This window comes from Acanthochromis polyacanthus, chromosome 17 (genome assembly GCF_021347895.1).
Source record: "Acanthochromis polyacanthus isolate Apoly-LR-REF ecotype Palm Island chromosome 17, KAUST_Apoly_ChrSc, whole genome shotgun sequence".
Classification (NCBI taxonomy): domain Eukaryota; kingdom Metazoa; phylum Chordata; class Actinopteri; family Pomacentridae; genus Acanthochromis; species Acanthochromis polyacanthus.
The window spans coordinates 30,787,111-30,811,088 of NC_067129.1; the positions used below are offsets into that span (position 1 = coordinate 30,787,111).

At 38.9% G+C, this 23,978-nt stretch overlaps 1 protein-coding gene across 3 annotated transcripts in view; it reads left to right on the forward strand.

The window, feature by feature from the left end:
- The window catches only part of sgcd (sarcoglycan, delta (dystrophin-associated glycoprotein)), a 547,041-nt gene that overhangs the window by 512,326 nt on the left and 10,737 nt on the right, over positions 1-23,978 (forward strand). For all 3 annotated transcript variants that reach the window (XM_051938031.1, XM_051938032.1, XM_051938030.1), the window contains one exon: positions 13,546-13,669. In XM_051938031.1, coding sequence (XP_051793991.1) covers positions 13,546-13,669 — 124 coding nt within the window. The remainder of the gene's footprint in view (positions 1-13,545; positions 13,670-23,978) is intronic.

A 23,978-nucleotide genomic window follows, 5' to 3' on the forward strand; every position in this document is an offset into this window, starting at 1 on the left:
CTCCTAAATTACTATTTTTTTTGCCCAAAATGACAAAAACTTCTACAAAATGAGCCAAAATTGTCAAAAATTATCAAAGCGTTTGTAGAAATGTTCCTTTCATTGTCTAGAACTTGTTCTGACCAACCACCTGTAACACATGCTGATATGAGCTTTAAAAATGTACCCAGAATGCACTTTGTAAAGTTTTCTTCAGCCCCATTTCATCACACTCCCACCTGCATGCTTCACTGTCAGGACTGTGCAGTCACTATCCCAGAGGAAAATTTTACTGCTCAACGCTTGCTCTTCTACAACTCAGGAGACAAATTTGAGATTCTCATGTCAGCCTCATTTTAGTTTCTATTTTGGCTAAAGGTTTCTCATACGTTTCTCCTAAAATTCACTAGGAGAAATAGGTGAGACAGGATAAATAGAGGGAGTCATACTTGAGACTTGTGGGAGATACCTTGCTAATCTCAATACAGTGTTTTTAATGGCTCCTTTATTTCTCCTCTGGAAAAGAGAATGAACAACAGTGGAGCTTCTACAGACCAATATGTGAGACTCACTCACACCTCCACATGAGCATGACAGACTCGGAATCGAACCCCAGCCTTCTGGGTGTGAGACAGCCACTCTACCCACTGAGCTATGCCACCCTATGCATATATTAATCTGCACACAGACACCTTATAAATGCTGCAACAAATAAGAAGTTGCCAGGATATAGTCTAAACATCTTGAGGCACTTATAATAATATATGGTGACTTCAATCATGTCACCCTCTCCTCCCACTTGACTGGATTTATCATTCTAAACACCACGGATCATCCACTCATAATATCGTGATGGGCCTCTCTCTGGACTGCAGGACGGAAAGATATAGAAGATCTTTGTACCCACAGTGATCAGGCTTTATAATTCTATAGCAAATAGCAGATGAGCTGACAGACAAATGAATTTCCCTTTTGGGATGAATAAAGTAATCTGAATCTTTATTAATTAATTTAAAAAAATATCATGTGGATTACAATAAAGTCAACATGCTAGATGATTAAAAACAACCAAAACGTTGATCTGAGTCTGAGAATTCAGTGAGCGCTTGTGGAGATCTCTTCATTTGTTCTCTCTGAGCTTAGTATGAGATGCATGAACTGAAGCTGGGATGAGAACAGATGGAGTTCTTAGAGAGAGCTCTCTGATTTCTCTGCCTGAGATCACAAAGAGACACAAAAGTTGAGAAACTCTGAGAATTATATGAGAGCTTGTTGAGATCTCTTCTGAAACTTTAAAGGAGACTAAACTGAGATTTAGTGCATCTTATTGCTCAGGAGAAAAAAATGAGACACAGGAGAAATAAGCCTTAGTCTCAGTTTGGTGTCACACAGATCTCAAAAGTTGTCTAGGAGAAGTAAATGAAACATTTTTGAGATCTCTTTTTGAATTTTCTTTTCCACAGGTCAGAAGAAACACAAAACAACCACAAATAGACACAAAATGACTCCAAAAAAACCACAAAACCACCGCAAAGAAACACAAAACCACATTTGAAAGTTTACTCAGAACGCATTTTTACCCCCTGAACTTGTCCAGAATGACTCAAAAATTGCACAAACAGAGTCAAAATAAGTCCAAAATAACCCCAAAACTCATCTAAAATGACCACAAATGTCTCCTAAATTACTTATTGTTTGCCTGTAGCAGTACTACGTTATGATTTATTGCTCTCGTTATCAATAATTGGGGCACCACCCTAGATTTCTAGGGAAAAATTTAATATTAATAAAAAAAATAATATTCATAAAAATTTTGATCAATCTCATATCAAAAAGTCTTGAATCCTCGTTTAAATTGACCACATTCTACACAAAGAAACACAAGACTGTAACTTGGTCTAAAATGAGGTATTTATTAACTATTCTATGAAAATAATGACAAGTGAACTATGTACAATGTAGATATGGTGTGTGTGTGTGTGTGTGCGTGCAGGACTACATGTGTGCGTGGAATGTGGGAGTGTGTGTGTGGTGTGTGTGCATGTGTGAGGGATGTGGAAGTAGGTGTGAGAGAGAAGGAAATATGGTGAGAATTAGCCAGAGCTAACCTGACGAGGTAACCGGTAATTTGGATTAAGAATTCTAATGATTTGTAAAAGAATAAATTGATTAAATTAATTAATTGACCAAGCTGTTAGTACATCACCCATAGAATGGAATCAGAGCAAACTCAGCTGGAGTTATTGAAGTGAACCGTCATGGGCTGGGACGTGAGGGCCTTCAGATTATGCACACGGTCTGGACCTGCAGGTTCGGAGCGGTGCGTCGTCGTCGTTGTTGTGGCCACGCCTAGATGTCCTGCCGCAGGTTGATCGGTTCTATGCAAAGACCTGGTCCAACAGGTCTCCGTAGTTCTCAGCTGAGTGTTTAAAAATGATGGTTCTCAGGCTTTAGCCAAGAAAACGGGTGTTGATGAAAAACGGTCAAAATTAAGAAAAATAAATGCGGGTTCTGAATCGGTTCTTCAGATTAAAACGAATAAAATTCGGCTTAACGTGAGCAAAATGTCTCCTTAAGTTACAAAAATATTAAGAGATAAATAGTTAACAAACTTAGATGGTGAGGGAATTTCAAAGATAGAAAAAACGCGCTTTAGGTAAGAAAATAATGAGAGAGACTTTGGTTGGCCTCTCAGGAAGAGAGGGGTAAGAGAGTAGGTCGGTAAGAGAGCAAGAGAGTGAGATGTGGGCTACGGCTGACTTTATCTGTGGGTCCAGCTAAGGGGAGGACCTGGGCGGAGAGAGAGAACTTTTAGGCGCGAGTCTGGTGGAATTTGGAATCTCTTTGTTCTCACAGAGTAGAGAAGAAAGAGGAGTCCAGAATGGATTAAAATATGATATTAAACGCGCAAAACACGATCTGTCTATCCCACCATATTCAGTTGTGTGAAAGTGAAATGTGTAGATTAATACATATGTTCATATGATGTGAATCATTTCATTCATAACTCTATGTTTATGTTTATGACATTAAAAATATGTATCACAGTGAAAATATAACAACAAGTCAGAGATTTGGTAACAGGTAAATACAATGGTCATCATTCAACCTAAATGGAGAGGAAATTCAGAGGTTAATACTGGAATTCATTCCAAAATCATAGTATCCTGGGGAAGAAATGATTAACATCACAAATTAATAAATCGACTTCTATCAGACATGCAAATATGATCTTCAAATATGACATAGATGAAACACTGTGAGTAACTGTGGTAAATCTGGAAAAACCAAAAGCATATAGAAATATTAATTTGGCAAGTGTTTTTGTTTAAGTTCAGTTCCAGTCTCTTTGTTTCAGTCAAAGAGAGGGAGAGGGTGACTCCAGCCTTCTGCCATAAAGTTTTACGACTTGTTATCTGATCTGTGGAATGCAGAGACATCTCCGGCTGAGGGTCTCCTAAAGCTGAAAAGGGATTTTAGCATGAAAGTTCATTAAACAAACGTCCATAGCATATAATTGAAAGTCATTGTCTTTTAAAAAGAAGAAGTTATTCCAGGGGTTTAAATGTTCACAGGAGTTCCATCCTTCTGTGAATGAAAACCTACAGAAATACAAATGTCTCAATCCTCCTATAGAGATGGGTGTTGGTCAGTGCTGAAGAGAGGGAGAGCTTATCTGAGTTTTGATCAGCTCAGGAATTCCAGGGCCTTTGCAGTCTTGCTACATGCCCAACATGACAAGAACTTCTACAAAATGACCAAAAATTGTCAAAAACTATCAAAATGTGTGTGAAATAATGCTTTCATTGTGTCTAATAGTTGTGACCAACCTCCTACCAACATGACATGAGCCTTAAAGTTTACCCAGAATGCACTTTGTAAAGTTTTCTCTGGTGAATGATCAGAAAACAGAAACACATCCAGGAAATCAGTGATTGTTTCTATGACATTAAACTGTTCACACCAGGATACATCCCATAATACTGATGATGACAGCTGGTTCCAGAGAAAATGAACAGAAACCAGATTTAGTCTTAAAACTGTTGTAAAATTGATCTGGTCATTTTGAGTTCTGTTTTTTCTCAGATTTTTGTTATTTTGTGTTCATCTTTGTCATTTTTTTGCCTCTCCTCTGTGATTTTACATCAGATTTGTGTTGTTTTATTTGTCTTTGGGACAGTTTTTTCTAACTGCTCATTTTGTTTCTTGTTTTAGCTTCTCTCTATTGACATTTTCTGTTTTGTTTTCCTTGTTTTGTGTCTCATTTTTGTCATTTAGTGCCAAGTTTTATGCATTTTAAGTGTATTTGGGTCAGTTTTGTTTGTTTGTGACATAAAACTATGATGCATCCCATAATACTGATGCTCAAAGTTAGATACAGAACAAATGAGCAAAAGGCAGATTTAGTTTTTAGACTGTGACATCTAGATGGATATAAAACTGATCTGGATGACGTTTTTAACAGAACTTTAATTTGTTTTTGCTCCTAAATGTCTTGTGTCTCTCTGCTGTACTGATGAAGTTCTGAGGCTCAGAAATACCAGAAATAGGACGACATTTCGACCAACTCCCAGGTACATCCCCCGTCAAAAGTTTTGAGACAGGTTCTAATTTATTTGAATGAGAAAGTGTCTCCAAACTTTCGACAGGGGGTGTACTTTGAGAACCCGTGACTTGGAAAATATTTATAATATAAAATATAGTTTTATAGGACTTCATTAAACATACTAAAGTTGCTGTACCACTTTGTCAACTCTCTTCGTGGCTGAAACAGAGCAGATCTGGTTGGAATTGAAGCTTAGAAATGTTGAACAACAGTTACTTTTACCAAACATTATGGTATTGGAAACAACTGAAAAGATGTCAGAAGCAACTGGACGGATTGGTACAGCTATGAAAAGATAAAAACATTTGGCCACAGTGGCAGAATAGTGGGTTTTGATGCATTTACAGCCTTTTACATGCTATATTTAGTTGCACAGAAATATTATCTTTGCACAAATCAGTGATTGCTGCCAAACAAAACAATTGTGGAGACTGTAAACACACACATATAGTTGAAATATGGCATAAATTTCAGTGCAGGAGTACAAATCAAGCTTTAAATGCTGAAGAAACAACCAATTTTTTATGCTATTCATCAAACTTTTTTATCGAGTTCTCTTATCTTGGTTGTTTGTTTGACTATGTGTTCTATTTATAATAAGCTTTTAGGTTATTTCATTATTTATCTCTGCTCAATCTGAACTGTTTTCCTACATAATGATGTTTATTCTGTATGCTGCCTGGTCTTTTGTGTTTATTGTATGTTGAAGTGACAATAAACCAAGTTCACTTTTTTACTATTTCAGTTGACGGCATCCACACAGGAAAACATACATCCATGCTTCTCATGTTAAAGCTGTAAACAGAATGAATTCCTGACTCACTGCCAAGGACGTCTAGCTCTTTTTCTTTCCTGTTTTGTCTTACACCGATCCGTGACGTGATATTTCTGGATGCCGTCGTTCAGAAGGCTTTACGTTCCCGTCGTGCGAGTATCATCGGATCAGGGCTTTTTGTGACTCGACAACTCGGAGAGAACAGAAGATCAGTGTTTGTTGCGTTTCGCCTGCTGTGTCCTCGCAGGTGTTTCTACGTGGGTCGAGCTAAAAGAAAGTTTTTCTGAAGGCAGACGTGTTTTCTGTGTCAGTAATGAAGACTCCGGCATGGATAAAGAGGCAAAACGCTGCAGGTCGCCGTCCTTAAAGATTCAGGCCTCAGAGTATGCAGACGTCTGCGTGTGGGGGCGACGGATTGAAGTTTAACATGAAACATCTTGGATTTGGAAGTTTAAAGCTATGAAACACACAGGACTTAATGAGAATGTAGATCTCTGAGGTTTTTTGTGTGCGGTTTAGTCCATATATTCTTTGGATTTATGACTCAGGCTGTTGAATTCATCATATTTTTCTGTGTTTGTGGCGTTGAAAAACACCTCTTTACATGCAGAATCAGTTTGTGGTTCTGTTAGAATTACAAGATCCTAAAAGAAGTCTGGGAATACTGAAGGAACTTTGTCTGCTTGAGGAGGTTCCTGCAGAAATCTGGAGGTCACTGGAGGAACCTCTAATAAGTTCCTGGAGGATTCTGATCTAAATGGCGTCTTACACATTGTTTTATTGATGTTCTTTTTTTAAACTTGTAATTGGTCCATTGCAGATTTTCAGCGTGTATTTAATATAATCAGTTTGTTGTTTTTATGATGAAGGAATGGCACATTCTCCTCTGTAGAAGTAGAAGAACCTGGAGGAGCCTTTAGAGTTCTTCGTTGTACTGTTTTCTGGTGTTTCTGATTCTATTTTTAAATCATCATTATTATAATTACAGTGTTTTTAAGACTTTTACAGACTTTTTCCCATTCAGGCTAATAGGGAACTTTGCATTAGTGTTGAATTATTTCTACACAATCTGTCAGCAGAAAGTAGGAAAAGATCCAGATTTACCCAAATATAAGAAATACTCTCTGAAACCTGCATTGGGTGACCTAAAATTACCCTCACATAGTATCTTAGCATGTTTTTTAATCGCTAGTGACTAAAAAATATGTTTTAAATTGGACTAATAAAGACTTGATGTTCCTTTATCATAACATGAAGATTACATTAATTTTTTATTTGGCAATGGACACAATTGCAATAAAAATGAGGTTTTATATTAAATTATTAAAACAAAATGCAGATGTAAAATGACAGTTAAGTCTAAATCTAACTCTACAAGAACAATCCTTTAGGAACCCTTAAACGACCAAAGCTTGTTGATGCTCTCCTGAGTCTAAGAGTATTGTAATGCTTACATGTACACAATGTATAGACTGTAAAGCCAGAATTTATTGTTTTATTGTCATTTTTCAAATCACATCACAGGTCAGGCTCAGTCATCAAAAACATGCTGAGGAATTATTTCAGCTTACAGTTCTTTTATAGTAAATTATGGAGTTTGTTTTATCAAAATTGGGGTTATAATGCAACTTTTACAGACTTTCAACACTAATACCAAAGTTTTACTTGGCTGAAATGTAAAAATAAAATAAAAATAGACAATATTGTCTGTTTTTTTCTTACATTTAGGGGTAAAGGAATCCACTTTGATAATAATATTAATGTGTGAAGAACCTTTCTGAAGGGTCCCTGAAGTAACATCTGCTGCAGAGAAAACAGTTAGACCTCAGAAAGTTCCTAGAAAGTTCTTCCACTGGACTCTTCTGGTCTTGGTGGTGCAGTTCTTGTTTGACTGATACTTTACACCTGTGTTCTTGCCTGATTGATTACCAGAGCGGGTACAGGTAGACCTGCCTTCCTGCTACATATGAGCACCTGTAGAACATTTACAACCTTTAAACCTAAATAGATTGCTGCTTTAGAGAGATATTTTCACTCTAAGACATTTAGAACTACAACTTTTTAAGGTAAAACACGCCTACGCTTGTCGTTCTGATGCCTTACAGCCCCTTTTCTTGCCAGATGAACTGACACTGAACCCTGAAACTGAAGAGAGCTTTGCTTCTGGGCTTTTTTTCTTCAACATTTCCTACTGTACTACACAACGCCTGCTACTGTGCTGCAGCTGTCTTCACTCTCTGGGTCAACGCTTTGGGGAATTTACTCATTAAAGCTGCCAGAAACAAACTGAGGGACTGACAGCTGCAGGGGATTACGTTAACATAAAGACTGTCGGGTTCTTTTACTGCACATGTGCTGTGCTTCTTCTCGTTACTTTTACTGATGCAATTTACAATACCAGGACTTTACCTACCTTTGTTATAGCAGACCTGCCATGTAGACTTTGCTTATTACTGCTGCTACGGACGTAAAACCTTTGCTCTTATTGTTTCCTTTTATTTTCTAGTTTATTGCAAGTGAAGTTGTAGAAGAAAAGCCAATCATGCAACTGCAAGGAAGCAAAAAAAAAAAAAAAAAAAACTAGTAAAAACAGATGCTGAATTTTGCTAGAATGGCTGTTTTTGTGGATGGAACTTTTCAGAGCTTAATTTTGGACATCCATCCATCCATCCTCTATACACCGCTTTATCCTCATTAGGGTCGCGGGGGGTGCTGGAGCCTATCCCAGCTGACTCGGGCGAAGGCAGGGGACACCCAGGACAGGTCGTAATTTTGGACATTTGTTTGTCTAATATAATAAAAAGAATGAAGAAGACGTAACCTGCAGTCAAATCCGGCCATGTTTTTTAAAGTTTTTCAGCTACATTTGGCAGGTCAACTACAAATCTGTGCAGCTGCTGTTGGTTAAAAAGACAACAATATCTAAGTTTCACTTTCTTCACTTTTTATGACGGGTTTCCATGTAAACTTTGGTCATTATTGCTGCTAAGGGGGAGTAAAACCTTTGTTCTTAGTCTTTCCCTTTATTTTCAGGTTTATTGTAAGAGAATTTTTAATATAATAGACAATCATGCAACTGCAAGGAAGTTAAAACTCGTAAAAACAGACAAAGAATCTAGCTCACATTGATGTTTCTGTGGAAACCTGTGAATGCTTTTTGTTACAGCAAAAACAATGAAGAAAAAAGCAACCTTAAGTAAAATACATCCATGTTTTATCCATTTTTTCAGCTACATTTTGGGGGTCGACTACAAATCTGTGCTGGTAAAAGATGAGTCACCACCTAAACCAACAATCTGAAGAGTTCATTTGTAAAAACAGATAACTCCGTTTTGATAAATTTTCAGAAAACTTTGTTTTTTATTGTTCACTTGAGATAAAATCAATCAAACTGAAGTTGAGTGGATTTGACTCAGTAGAAAAATACATGACAAAATAGAGAAAAAATAAATTATTAGTGTTATTATTATTATTATTATCTCAAGTAAACAATAAAAAAATGAGTTTTCTGAAAACGGAGTTACCTGTTTTTGCAAATGAACTCTTCAATCTGTTTTCAGTGCCACTTTCTTCCCTTTTTAAGACAAATCTGCCATGAAAAATGTGTTCAATACTGCTGCTGTGGGAGTATTCTTTCCTTTTTTTTTATGTTTATTGCAAGTGAAATTGTAGAATAATAAACAGTCATGCAACTGCAATGAAGCAAAAACTTGGGTGCATCTTTCCGAAGCTTATTCTCAACATTTGCTCATTTAATATAATAAAAAGAATGAAGAAAAAAGGCAACCTTAAGTAAAATACATCCATGTTTTATCCATTTTTTCAGCTACATTTTGCAGGTCGACTACAGCCAACAATATCTAACTTCAGTGTCACTTTCTTCCTTTTATAAGACAGGTCTGCCAGGTAGAGTTTGTTCAATAATGCTGCTTTGGGAGTAAAACCTTTTGTTTTTACTCTTAGCTTTTATCGGCATGTTTATTACAACTGAAATTTTAAACTTTAATGTGACTGCGAGGAAGGAAAAACTAATAAAAACACACAGAATTTAGCTAGAATGGCTGTTTTTGTGGAAACTTATAAATGCGTCTTTTAATTGCGTATTTAATTTTGAGCATTTGTTTGTCTAATATGATAAATAGAATGAAGAAAAGGGAACCTGCAGTAAAATACATCCATGTTTTATCCATTTTTCCTATTTTACTACAAATTAGTGCTGCTACTGTTGGTTAAAAAGACGAGCAACCGTTCAAACCAACAATATCTGAGCTCAGTGTTGTTGATTTTTTTTTTGCATTGTTTTGTTTTTGTTTTTTAATCTCCAACACTGTCGGAGTGAAAAATCTACCTCATTAGCTGTTGAGCTTTTTTAGCTGAAAACTGATGTAAACAGACGGTAAAGCTGCAGGTTAGAAAAACCACAGCTGCACACTTTAAACCTGAATAAGAGCCGAGGCGAGCCGGGCCATAATTCATCACTACAAAAGAGCTGTAACACGTGATTCATCGTCGTTTATAAACTTTAGGAAGCTGCTCAAGAACATGCTAAGGCTAAGAGTGCAGCTCTGTGGATGTAGGAGGCTTTTGAAGAGGAGTTTGTTGGAATTTTACTCGGAGAATGTCATGAAGTTCCAGCTATATGCTACAAATACATCAAGATTTGGTGTTTTTTTCCAACTTTTCAGGTGTTGCAAAGGTTCTGATGTACTGTAGATGTCTTTGGAAATTCAGCAGCTGTGTAGAAACTGCACATAAGTAGCAGATTTTAAGCAGAATAGGAATCCCTACTGCACTAAATAAGGCAAAAACCAGCAGAGATGATGGAGCCAGGACATCAGAGCACATGATGGACGCCTTAAAGCTGAACCTCCATTTGTAGCTCCTCAATCGGAACAAAAGCTCAATAAAAACCTTCCCCGTGGAGGAAATATCACGTATTCTATCCATAACCGAGCGTGGTGACAGGAAGACAGCGAGCCTTCAGAGAGCTCCTCGGCCGGTTGGAGACATGTTCGCTGCTCCTCGTGAAGACCAGATCTGAGCGGTTGTGTCAAGACGTGAAAAAAGGAGTGGGCCGATTTTTAATCCTCGTACAGAAATGTGTAAACGCAGGTGGGCTGCAGTGTTCGGGTGTCAGATCCACTCAGGTTACGCTCCACTCATGGCCGTGGCTTCAGAGTGTCTGCTTGTGTTTCTGTGGTTCTGCTTTAATGAGGATCAGTTTGAGTTTTGAGGGAAGTTTGGAAAGTTTTGAGGGTTGAAGGTTGAGGGTTGAGGTTAAGATTAAGCATGTGGCTGTTCCAGTAGGGGGCTGCGTAGCGGTTAGCACTTTGCCTTGCAGCAAGAAGATCCCGGTTCAATTCCCGGCTTGGGCCTGGGATCTTTCTACATGGAGTTTGCATGTTCTCCCTGTGCATGCGTGGGTTTTCTCCGGGTACTCCGGCTTCCTCCCACAGTCCAATAATATGCTGAGGTTAACCGAGTACTCTAAATTGCCCGTAAGTGTGAATGTGAGTGTGCTTGTTCATCTGTATATGTAGCCCTGTGACAGACTGGTGACCTGTCCAAGGTGTCCCCTGCCTTCACCTGAGTCAGCTGGGATAGACTCCAGCACCCCCCATGACCCTAATGAGGATAAAGCGGTGTATAGAGAATGGATGGATGGATGTTCCAGTAGGATGCTAAAACTAATCTGAATCTGTCTGTGTCAATGTGAGTTTGTTATTTGGGACCCAAAACTAAGTTCTACTCAGTATTTTGGCTGAATTTCACGAATTCCATATCTTATCTGACCTGGGAATTTTGTAGTTTTACATTCAAAACAGCATCTTACCTGGGAAGTCGCTTTAAGAGTCAAATATCTCTAGAAATAAAGTCACAAAATGTGGTGAGGATAGAGTAGTGTCCAGCAGATCCAAATCATTAAATGGATCCAGCAAATGGAAAAAAAAAATGTGATGTGTCAGAGGTCAGCTGGTTGCTGCCGAGCTAATCTGTTAATTTGTCCACAAGCAGAAGAAACGGTCAGAAACAGAGTGTGAGTGAAGCCTGCTCGCTGCTAGAAAGAAGTCCTGCACAGATCTGAGGTCAAACCGCTGACCTGGAGTCAGATAATTCAGCCTTCTCAGCACAGCATCAAGAGTTAGCCTGCAGAGAACACAGCAGATGATGACCAGACCTGCTCTTATTCTCTGGTCTCCAGCATGTTCTCACTAACCAGCCTCTCCTGATGGGACACGTTTCTACTAAAATACAGTCTTAAATCGACATTTCACCAACTTTTGAGGCTCCAACATCAGAAAATGTTGATGTGTGGCAAGACAAGGTTCCAGTTTTTGTTATTTTGACCTGACAAAACATTAATATGACTCCAACTGGACAATTTGAGTTATTTTAGACAATTGTGAATCACTTTTGGCTAATTTTGAGTAATTTTTGGCAATTTGAGTAGATATTTTGGCACACAAGGTTGGTATTAGGACCTGAGAAAGTTCTTATTAGTGTATATACATGGATGGATCCATATTTCGTGTTAAAAATGCAGTCTTTGGTCGACATTTCACTAACTTTTGAGGCTCTAACATCAGTAGAATTTGATGTGTGGTAAGTTTGGCAAAATTATTTTGACTTTATGCTGGTCCATGTTGGAGAATTCTGCGATGTCAGGTGAGGAAAACCGGGAGGCGACCTCAGGAACACTCAGGAGACACAGATGACTGATATTGAGATGAATAAGTTAGGCAATGCACTTGATATAACAAGTGCATTGCCAGTATCAACTCTGAGGAGTCTCTCTCTCCTTGGAGGGTTTATATTGTCTGAGAGAGAAAGGAGGCAGGATCTAACCTTGTTATTGTTGCACTATCAGCAAATAGTTGTCTGTCTGAGCAGTTGGTGTGCTTCTGTGTGTCTTCAATTGGGGTCAAGGGATGACCTTCTGTATGTTGGTACAATCTTTCCTTCACAGTCCACAATGACTCAAAAATAGTCTAGAATGACTTGTTCAAAATTATTCAAAATTTAACTATAATAAGATAGGAATTGTCCAAAATGGCCCAAAAGGACAATACTGAATAATGCATGTGACTCTACTAGCCATTGAAAATGGGAAAAACGTACAATTGTCCAGTGAGGAAGCTTTCTAGAATCCCTAGAGACTCCTGTAAGTGTGTATATATAGGTGGATCCATGTTTCCTACTAGAAATACAGACTTGGGTCGACTTTTCACCAAGATTTAAGGCCTCTGGCATTTAAATATGAAAGACTTTCAATGTGTTTGCAGATTATCAGACTTAACCGTATCTTCTGGTTTACATCCAAAGAGGGCTGGCCGAGGAAAACCAGCTGGTTGCTGCATGTTATCTCCTTTCTACCTGTACCATACCATCAACTGTCACCTAAAGACTAAATGCCAAAAAGAAGTTTTTAAGACAACTAAAACAGATCTGAAATTAAAAGTCAAAAATCCCAGGACAGCAGCTGATTTCTCATAAATGATTATTTCTTTGGCTCAAATACATCATAAATTGTTGATGCATCCAAAGAAAAGTTTCTTTTATGACAGAACATTTGTGTATTTATTCAGTTTTTATTATTATCACTAGTCTTTTGGTCTTATCTGGTTAGCATCAGTATTCCTTTTAGTCTGATGGAGGTAATTTTCAACTGACTTAATGTTGATTTGATCTTGTAGCAAATGAAGAAAGATGCCGATAAAAGTGTTGTTATGTCTGTATTTTATTTACGACAACCTCTTTCACTTTGAATAAAACATTTTTGTGGACATTCACATATCAGTTTGTCACAATTTTAGCTAAAATCTCCCTACAAAAGCTTCATAAAAATGGCTGTTATTAAAAATCACTGAAGGAAACATGGACAAAACTGACCTTTACAAACCTCTACACTTCATATAGCTAAATGTTATCATCTAAAAACAACTGTGAGTGTGGTTCTCAGACACCAAAAATGTTAAAACAGGCTGCTTCAGAATCATGAATTCAGTTTACAAGACCTTTTCAGAGTCCAAATAGTCCGTCTGATGCTCAATAAAGTGAACAAATGGAACAAAATCAACAGAAACAAGCTGTGTGTGCATCTCCTGTTTCATAGGTCTTTCTTATCTAAATATTTGAAGCACTAGTGGTCGCTAACTCAGCCGTTCTGCCTTTTTTTTGTTCCCAGACTCGAGTCTCCCACTCGCTCTCTGCTGATGGAGGCTCCAAAAGGCATCCAGATCCTGGCCGAGGCCGGAGACATCCAGGCCATCTGCAGGAACGAGCTGCGACTGGAGTCCAAAGACGGAGAGGTACGTCGACCGGCAAAGTTCAAACATTCCACTGAAACAAGAAAATAGAGGATAATTGGGGTTAAATACAACTTGAGTCTATTTGGAAAGTTTTGTGTTGGATAATAACAGGACTTATGGGGTCAAGAACCGGCCAAGAAACTCCTGGTAGAAGAATCCTAGATTACTCCTTATTTGGCCAAGAAAGAAAATTGTAAATTATTACCCAAACATCCATCACAGTTTTGTCTCCTCCCTTTTCTCTGCATGTTTTCTGTAATTACCACCACTGGTTTCCATGAACTGACTTCTGCCTCCAGATTAAGTGCTTCAGACAAGCTGCTGGCTCGCTTCCTCTCTAACTGATCATGTGTCTGGATGTGTTTCTTGCTGCATCTGACTTTTGTTTTCAGGCCTCAGCAATAATTCTGATGAGTCTAATGTAGCGTTGCAGCTGTAATAAATCAGAATTTGCCTTAAAAGAGGCAGTTTAAAAATAAACTGCCCTTTGATCAGTCAGGAGTGCTAGAAGCAAACAATCCAGCAAAGGTTTGATTTTCAATTTTTTTTATTCTTCTCATCTGTTTTAAATAGAGATACTTATTATGAAATCTGCAATGATTAAGAGCAGATGAAGGTTAGGAAACACCCTCTGATTGGATTTCTCTGTAGGGGGGCTAAAAACTGGAAAATAAAAAGATCAGATTAGTAGGAAAAACATTGGAGTGCTATCTTAATGGTCTCAGCATTTTGACAGCGTCATGCAGAAAATGGGGAAATGCAATAAAAAAATATGAAACCTTTATTGTGATCTTGCATCCTGCTAATAAAAACGACTTTAACAGACTTGATCTAGTTCAGAACAAAACCACCAGGTCATTTGTGAAAGCAGTAGCATCAGATAGTCTTCCATTCATTCCTCGGCTAACTGCAATGTCCAAACAGTGACTATAAACAAGAAGAAGAATTTAAAAACCAGCTCCATCTAAAAATGAAGGTCCTGCATGGAACACAAGCCCTCAACTAGTCCAAATGCTAATCTTTGTGTGGCCTCGTTTGCAAACTGTCATATATGTCGATTGGGAATTCTTTGGCATTCAACCTGTTCTGTCACTTAGGTGTGAACATTTGTTGTGTTTTTCAAAAGATACTTGTGTGTATAGATGTTCCGATCTTTTTTTATTAAAATATTTAGTATTTGCTGATAACAAGTCTTGACCTGATACAATTTTCCAAGAATATACAAATCTTAATGATATAAAAGTTGTATAAAATCAACCCCATGTGCGTCTTTGACAGCTGAAAATGACATAAATATAATTTCTGCATCCACGTTGTTTCTTGATGTTCCAAAGGTGGTCTTGTTGTCTGAAATGTAGTGTTAGAGGGTAGATTGTACTGTGGCTCTAAAAGCTGTAGAAGATGTCAGAAAATTTACAGTAGATTTGCTGTCGTACCTGGTTGATGCATTTAGCTAGAAACGGGCACCATGACACAGACTTTTGTGCCGCTTAATGACCTCCGAACAGTGTAAATTGCTTTGAAAAGCAACAAAAAGTAACAGTGAAATAACACTTGTCTTTTGTGTCATTTAATAAAGTAGAGATAGGCAAAGTTAATCTTTTTTTCAGCTGGAAAGGACAGAGCTCGTACACTGAAATGTGTTTGGAGGACCTTACAAAGACAAAGTTCTATTCATCTTGCCACATACATAAGATTTCATCAAACATACATCAAAAGTTTAATGTTGCTTAGAGATGTCCTTATTTCTGAAAGATAAAGGTAGCATTAAGTGAATCAGAAATCCAGTCTAGACATTGTTAATGTGTTAAATGACTATTCTAGCTGTAAACGGCTGATTTTTAATGGAATATCTCCATAGGGGTACAGAGGAACATTTCCAGCAACCATCACTCCTGTGTTCTAATGCTACATTGTGTTAGCTAATGGTGCTGAAAGGCTCATTGATGATTAGAAAACCCTTGTGCAGTTATGCTAGCACATGGATAAAAGTGGGAGTTTTCATGGAAAACATGAAATTGTCTGGATGACCCCAAACTTTTGAACAGTAGTGTTCATCTGCTGATCGTTTAACAGCTACGCCTCCAACCACTTCTGCTTTTCTGCAAATAGGGACAGAAACTAGTCTCTTCTTGGAAGAAACCAGAAAACCAAATAAACATGACTACAGCAAGCCATTTTTGGTGTCCCAATTCATGTGTTTGTTGACAGAAACAGTAACATCAACTGTGCTCAGTTTGTGATATCACTTATTCCGGTATTTAATGATGAAACTGCTGCTTACTGATTGAGAAAACCGTTCCAAATTTGCAGTACCAGAAACTGTGATTTTCCTTTACTATATTTGTGTGACAGTAGATGTAAACAAAGCTTTGTGCCAGTAATGGTCGGTTAAAAAAAGTCTTTACTGGCCTCGATCCTTGAGATGAGATCTCATGTGTTCAGACATGATTTTGTTGTGAGGTTGTGAACTCTAGAAAGTCTGCTGTAATGGAAGCTAATGAAGATCCAAATCCTCAATTACAAAATAATGACACTGGCTCTTCGTTTTTGGGGTCTCAGTATTGTCACTGTAACAGCCTGTCTTACCAGCTTCAAGGAAGCAATCATCTCTGTAAATAATAGGCAATTAACACTTCCTGTTTCACAAATGAAGCATAAGTGACAGTGTTTTTAAATCAAACCCTTCGTTAACTTGTGTATTTGATCACAAAGCTAAAAAAATAATCCAAAAGGAACTTTGAAAATACATTTCTTTGTCATCTTGCTTCAAACGTGCCTCCTTCACTCCCACTCTGTGTACCGGCAAGTTGAGAAATTAACTTTTCTTGTCCTCCGGCCATCCTGGCTGATGGGGCTCCATCTCAGCTCGCTATTTCTCCTGTCCAATTTTATTTTTAGCAAACAACAATCCAAACAATAGTTAGCTCCCTCAGCCAGCACGGGCCAGAATTTTCATAATGGCTGGTGGCGATTTCCCACATACTGGCCGTCCACCAGAATCTGTTAGAGCCTCGCAGAGAAGCAGAGAACAGAAGTTGATTGTTTTGGTTTTTTTCCTGTTTCTCATCCTCCCTTCTGTCACTAATTCTTTCCTCGTAGACTCTTTCATGTGCTAATAACTCTGTTTTCGGTTTCTTGTCCTTCCCTCCTCCTCCCCTGTCCTCTTTCTGTCTTTAACTTTGCTTATTTACTATCTTCTTTCCCTTCCCGTTCGCTCATCCTCTCGTGCTGCTTCTTCCTGCTCCTAAACTCCTCCATCCATCCCCTGATTCGTTACACACATCAGTCCTCACATTCATCACGGTCGGCTGCGCTGATAAAAGGATTTCTCCTCCTTAGGTTGCACCAGTCGTGTCATGTCAGATCTGTTAAAATCAGCGGAGGAGGATTAGGGAGAAGAAAGTGTTTAAAAGTTTCCCACAAAAACAGTTTCGTACACGAAGGCGGGCGGCTGATAGGAGCTGGACGGAGGAGGGAGGCTGTTTCACGAAGGTGCCCTTGGATCCAGTTTAGTCCAATTAAAAGTAGCGGCCTGAAACCACGCCTGCACCACGTCTTCTTGCACTTTTCATGGATGTGTGGCCAGAAACGAGGCCGCCAGAGTCACAGTGGGCAGCGCATGTAATTAGAATCACGTTCTCACACTCCATTAGTGTTGCAAATGTCCATTTGTCAAACCTCTGTCTTACACGCTCCCTCTCTCCTCGGGCAACGCCGCCGCAATTACAGCAAGGTTTTGGCTATTAGACACCCACAGACCACACAGGCAGACCCAGAAATAGAGCCGCACACTCTCTTCTATAACATCTGAAGATGCTCGTCGATACGAGGCTCTTGAGCACATATGCGCATGGTCCTGAGGCGCATTTAAATCGATACAGCCGTCTAGACGGGCTGCATAACTGCTCGCATTTTTCAGTTTTACATGTGTAACTGCAGTGACTCAGAACTGAACACATTCTGCACAGACTGAACTTCCTGTCTGGTTAACATGCTGCTTTCACCGCACAGCTAGCTTTGTGTTAGCTTCACTGCTAGGAGGGGTGAGGAGTGCGATGAAGAGGCAAAGCGAGGCACCGATCTGCACCAATTAGCATGAAAGTCCCTGAAAGTCTGTCAGAGGAAACAGCGAGCGGCATAAATTTCCAGCGTCTGTGTTTCCATTAACATATAAGAGGACAATTATACATGAGGAGGGGTGTGTTTGAAGGCAACAGAGGTTTTTTTTTTTACATTTTCATCCATATCACTGGACCATTGCAGGTCAAAATTTAAACCTAGACTGAACTTATGAAAATTATTTCCTTCATAAAGCTTGGAACCCTTCATTTCCAGTGAGAATGGTGAGCAGAACATAGTGATTTAACAGGCATGTTAACCTATAGATGAAAGAAGAGGTTAAAAAAATTAGCTAGTTTTGTTGCGTACATGCAAGCTGCGATCAAAAAGTTGCAAAAAAACTAATTAGATTGTGTTATCTACAACAAACCCTGTGCTACATGCTAAGAAATTAACATATCAATCTTTTTAAGTTACAACCACTGATAACATATTTGTGTTCAACCAAGGAATTAGCTTTTCTTCTGCAATCAACGGTATTTTCAAATACAACTTATCTAACAGTTGAAGTAGTTTGAACTTGTGTTTCCACATAATTGAAAACTATTTTTTGTGTATGTGTTTTCTACTTAATTACCATAATAATAAGTTTTATATTTTTGCAAATTTAGATCATTAAGTTGCTCTAATTTCAAGTAATTAGATGAGGGGACTTAAAATGCGGACAGACTGGCGACCTGTCCAGGGTGTCCCCTGCCTTCACCCGAGTCAGCTGGGATAGACTCCAGCACCCCCCATGACCCTAGTGAAGATAAAGTGGTGTATAGAGAATGGATGGATGGATGGATGGATGGATGGATGGATGGACATAAAATGCAGATCTCAAGGTGAAGAAAAATTAGTTATCAAGCCAATTTCATTAAGTTACCTCAACTTGAATTTAGTTTTAAATCAACTAAACCAGAAACTTCAATTTAAATTGCAAACAATATTAGGTTGATACAACAATACTATGTCAGCCCAACTTGTCAAAATAATGCTTAAAATTTAAGTTTATTGATTTATCTAAGTCTGTAAAATAGGTAAGGTTTGTATTTGGAATAGAATAGAATAGAATAGAATAGAATAGAATAGAATAGAATAGAATAGAATAGAATAGAATAGAATAGAAGATGTTTTTATTTTCACTGTTACAAAAAACTATGAAAATCAGTTTGGCACTCTCGGTATTAGCAGCATTGAAAGATAAATTATATGAAACAATTTACATATATAATATATACAAAAGAGCATCATATGGGATATGAACATTCTATTCAGCCATAATTATTGTACTTAAACATAAATATTGCACTTGTCTATGACTACTGATCTTGCCCCGTGCTTTTATTAAGTGGTGGAAGTAGGTATCTTAAGTTACTTTTTAGAGTGTACATATGTTGTTGTGACAACTTGAAGGTGCACATTTGCAGTTTTCTCATGGACCTCAAACTGGAGCAGAGAAAAAATATCACATTCCGTGTAAAAGTAAGCAGCCTGAGATGATCCAGCACTCATGTGGAGGATCATTGTGGTGATCAGAGGTGGGTTTGTGGCTACTACAAGACAAGAAACTTTAGCTTTCACAGTCTCCAAAACCAGAAAGGGAGCTTCAGATCAAGAGCAGCTGGAGCATTCTCATTGTTTTTTTCAATATTTATGTGGTTGTGCAGCCTGAATTCGTCCCATGCAGAGGTCTACTGTAACATTCAAAGGCTTCTGTTTGCCACAAATATCCTCAACTGTGATGCAGTGGCTTGTAGAGTCACAAAGATTCACAAAGTCAACAACAGCACAATCTCCACTCTGAGACTTCTTCCTCTTCCCCAAAATGAAAGTCAAGTTAAAAGGGTTGCCGTTTTGATGCTGATGGTGCTTGGCCTGTCGACATAACAGAACTTCCAGGGAAGTGTTGCAGGAGCTCTGGCAGCAGAGTATCACTGCACATGAGACTATTTTCTTCCCTTTATCAGAATTTAAATTCAAATTAAATGGTTACACTGTTGACACAGTTTGGGAGATTCATCGCTCATCACTGATGATGTGTGACTTCTACACGTAACAGGACTTCCAAGTGTTGCAGGAATACTAGGAGCAGAGTATCGATGCACATGGGACTACTTTCTTCCTCTGCCCAGAAATTAAATTCAAGTTAAAGGGTTGCTGTTTTGACACAATTGAGGACATTGAGCACCCATCACTGATTCTATGTGACTTCTATACATAGCAGGACTTCTATACATAGCAGGAGCACTGCAAGCAGAGTATCACTGCACAACTTTTTTGATCGCAGTTACAAACTATTACTGCTGCTGTTGTTGCTGTGGTATTGGCATCTTAAAATAGTTAATACTACTTGAATTGTGAGACTTTCTGTTTAGTATAGTCAAGACCAATGTCACTGAATTTGCAGCGAGTGTTATAGACCGAAGGAGGTAAAATGTAGCGCAGCAATATTCAAGGTCTTCATATAAAAAACAGTGGCTAAAACTGGTGCAAAACCCACTTTGTTCATTATTCTATTTGTCTCACCTTTACCTGGCTAATTTATACGTACTTTTGCCCTTCACAGCTTCAGACACACACACATGAATATTATTTATCCACCCACACACACACTTTTACGTACAGGCTGTGGAGTGTCTCACACCGTCTGCCCCTCATGGCGAAAGATTTGTTCAACAGCAGCTGTCTGAAGAAGTCAGCTGAGACTCTGCTTTAAAAGTGTTCCAGGTCATTTGATGGCAATGCCTCCCCGAGGCGCCCGGTAATGGCTCCTTTACCTTTTTATGGCTGGAGAGCTCCTCCTCTCCGCGGCCAGTGAAACACCAGCGCTGTACGAGCCCCAGGAGGCCGGCGGGGATGGGATTCATGCAGCTGTGGTTTGTGGCTGTGCAGAGGGAGAAAGACGTTTGTTCCAATCAGTGAGGGGAGTAAAATGAGTTATGAGTTAATGTGTTTGTGGAGGGAGGTGTCAGAACAACTTTTCTGGGGCTTGGCTGTGTTTTTATTGCTCAGGAAACAAGAGGAATAACCTGGGAATCAGCAGACAGTAAACTTGTATTGGGGTTTTTTCATTTACCCTGCTCCTTCTCTTTGCCAATGAAATACTTCAAAACATCGTAAGTGAGTTTTCTGTGAATCTCGGTCGTAGATCTACCTCTATTATTGGCCTCACCTGTCTGTTGATGACGGGACATCATAACATCCTATCTTGGTGATGTCACACACTTTATCTTCCAATTTTACTGAGAGTAGTCTGGATTTACACCAAAATTTAATGGCTTCTTCTTTGCCCGGTGCACCTCTCCAAGTGTTGTGAAATTCAGGATTCATGGATTTTGCAGGAAGACAGACAGAAAAATCAAACCACTCTGATAACATACTTTTGTCTCGCCTTTTGCCTTGTCAGAGGAACAAAATAAGTGCTGCAATTCAGTTCCCACACAATGACTAGGAGCACTGAAAAGCCATGTGACGGTAAACTGGCAAGTAAATGGCTTACTCTTGAGATGAACACGTCTGTTTTATGTTTTATTCTCATGAATGGCGCTACAGAGACTTGAGTAACTGTGAATGAATCAGTTCGAAGCACTTAAAGTCGGCTGATCGATAGCTGACCAGCAGTCCCCTCCTTCACCCAGACATTAACCCTTCATAAACAAATTGCTCGGCTCTCGTTGCACTCTTGATTTTCTGCAAAGAAAAAAGTCATAGATGTTTTTTTCTCCTGAGCAAACGTCAGGTGAGAAGTTAGCCATACAGTTCTACTAGGATTTTTTTTTCAGCATTTTCATCCTCCAGAGGTGATATTCAGAGCTAACAGCAATGAGAAGCTGCTGGTGTTGGTATTTTTGGTGTCAAGCTGAATCAAACTAGACAACAGATCATGTATAGTGGCCTGAAATTGAGCAAGATGCAGGTTTAGTTCAGTTGTTGTGTTTTTGGGTCAATTTTGTGGCATCACACTTAGGCTGAGTTATTTGTTTTGGCCTGCCCAAACTGAACCATTATGGAGCTAAATTGCTCCAATGAATCCTAACTTCCCACAAGGTCAAACAAGGTAGATATCCTGGACAATTTACATTCCTCCAGAATTATACAACAGTGAGAAGTCAGTATACATTAGCATTGTTATGATTTGTTTTGAACAGTTTTTAGCATCCCGATCTGGTGGTCAGAGCTAATGGCAATGAAGAGCTGCCGTTAAAGTTTGTTTTTCCACTGGAAAGACTGGGAGTCCAGTGATGCATTTACAGACTCTGAAATGGGTCAGTTGAAGTCATGTTTTGGCCGCTCTGGTCCAGTCAGGATGGTCTGATCTGGGTAGGTTTTTGGTGCATGGATTCTGGCTGAGAATTTGTTAAAATCTGAACCATGCAGGGTGACCTGAATTTGGGTAAGATGGTTCAAGTAAGTGTACTTGGATAGATTTTGGGGTGTCATCCATACTATACCTGGGTGAAGTTACTTCTTCTGGCCAACAAACTATATTGGTTTCCATTTGGTAGTGGAGATAGTGACTCTACCACAAGAGGCCCATTGTTCCATCGATCTGTCCATCAGCTATTCACACTTTATCCTGTGGAGATCTTGTTGAATATCATTGGGGGCTGGAGCGTATCCCAGCTGGTATTGGGAAAAGGTCCATTTTAGTAATGCCAGTTGTTGTGACCAAACTCGCTATGGTCCAGGGAAGCAACACAAAAATGTTGTTTTTGTTTTAGCAAAGTTATTTTTTGCTCAGGAGCATATTTAAAAACCAAAAGAGGCAAAGCTGCAGAAAAAAAAAACAAGTTCTGTGGGTGTTGCTCAGACAACACTAAAATAAATATGCTAAAATGTTCTGACAGGTACAAGAGGAACATGCAAACTCCACAGCAAAATTCTCCAGCCAAACCCAGAATCCTCTTGTTAACACCGCCCACAGGCACATTGTTCATCAGCCTTAAACATCTTGGAACATTATTAAAGTAGCTCCTATTGATAAATATGTGTTAGAGCCACAGACTAGGGCCATATTTAACCACTCGTCCTCTATATATACTTGGCATAGACATAGAAATTAGCTTCAGTATTAAACAACCTTAACTGCTCTTTTAGGTTCTTGAAGATGTTCCACCTCTCATTCAGCATGCTTCTCACTTTCAACTGACTGATAGGGAGTTTCAAATCTGTGTAGTTGCCTCTAGTTCAGATGGATAAAGTACAATGTACGACACTGACCTCAGAGTTGTTCCTATTGTATCACAATCCGTTAGGAACAAGAAAATTCAAACCAAAAATGAATTTTTAAATCTAAGCAGACAAACACACGCTTATTTTGTTCAAAGAAAAGCTGCTTGAACACATATTATGTCTATTGTTGGAATTTTTGTGCCATTTCCTGACTGTGCACTGCCGGTTTCTAGCATGCCTTAACATAAATCTCTTGAAAACTGCAAAATAATCCAGTTTTTCTGACCTTTGAGAACCTACCATCACCTATATATTTTCTCCTGGATCAGGGACTCCAACTGGTGACATTTAGCTGACAGGCATGCTTATTTACTGTCCTGTAGGCCAACGTTGCCTTAATCTATGGGAGATTTACCCACAGAGATGGTGCCGGTCAGATGCATTCTGGGTGGCTTTTATCATGGATATTACTCAGCTGTGCAATGATGCTGTGAGCTTCAAATCCCACTCATGATCTTTACCATTTATTCCATCGAGCACGTTCATCATCCTCTGCAGCTATGTCCGAAACAGGTGGAATATACTGGAAATGTGGATGGGGAAAGTCACTAAAATACAAGTGAGAAAAGCTGCATGAATGCTGCTACCCAGTGAGACTTTCAGCATCTAGATCACTTAACATTCCACTCAGGCAACAGAGTGGAGTGCAAAGGTGTTAGGAGCTGCAGACACTATTTGTGTGAGTCCAATCCTGCGAGTTAGAAGTCCTGGGAAGAAAAATAACAGCTAAGCTATGGAGAGCAAGCGGAGAGATTTGCTTTGAGAGCAATTAAGAGTGACGAGACGAGAAGAGACACATGATTCAGCTGGGGGTTTTCTGAGGTGAAGATGAAAGAGGGAAAAAAGATGAGTTTTCAGCCTGTAATGAAAGAAAATGAGTGAGTCCTTTAGTTGGAATAAATGTGATGATCTCAGGAGGTCAAATATACTGTGCGTTGTGCAGACAGGTGACAAATTAATAGGCAAACCC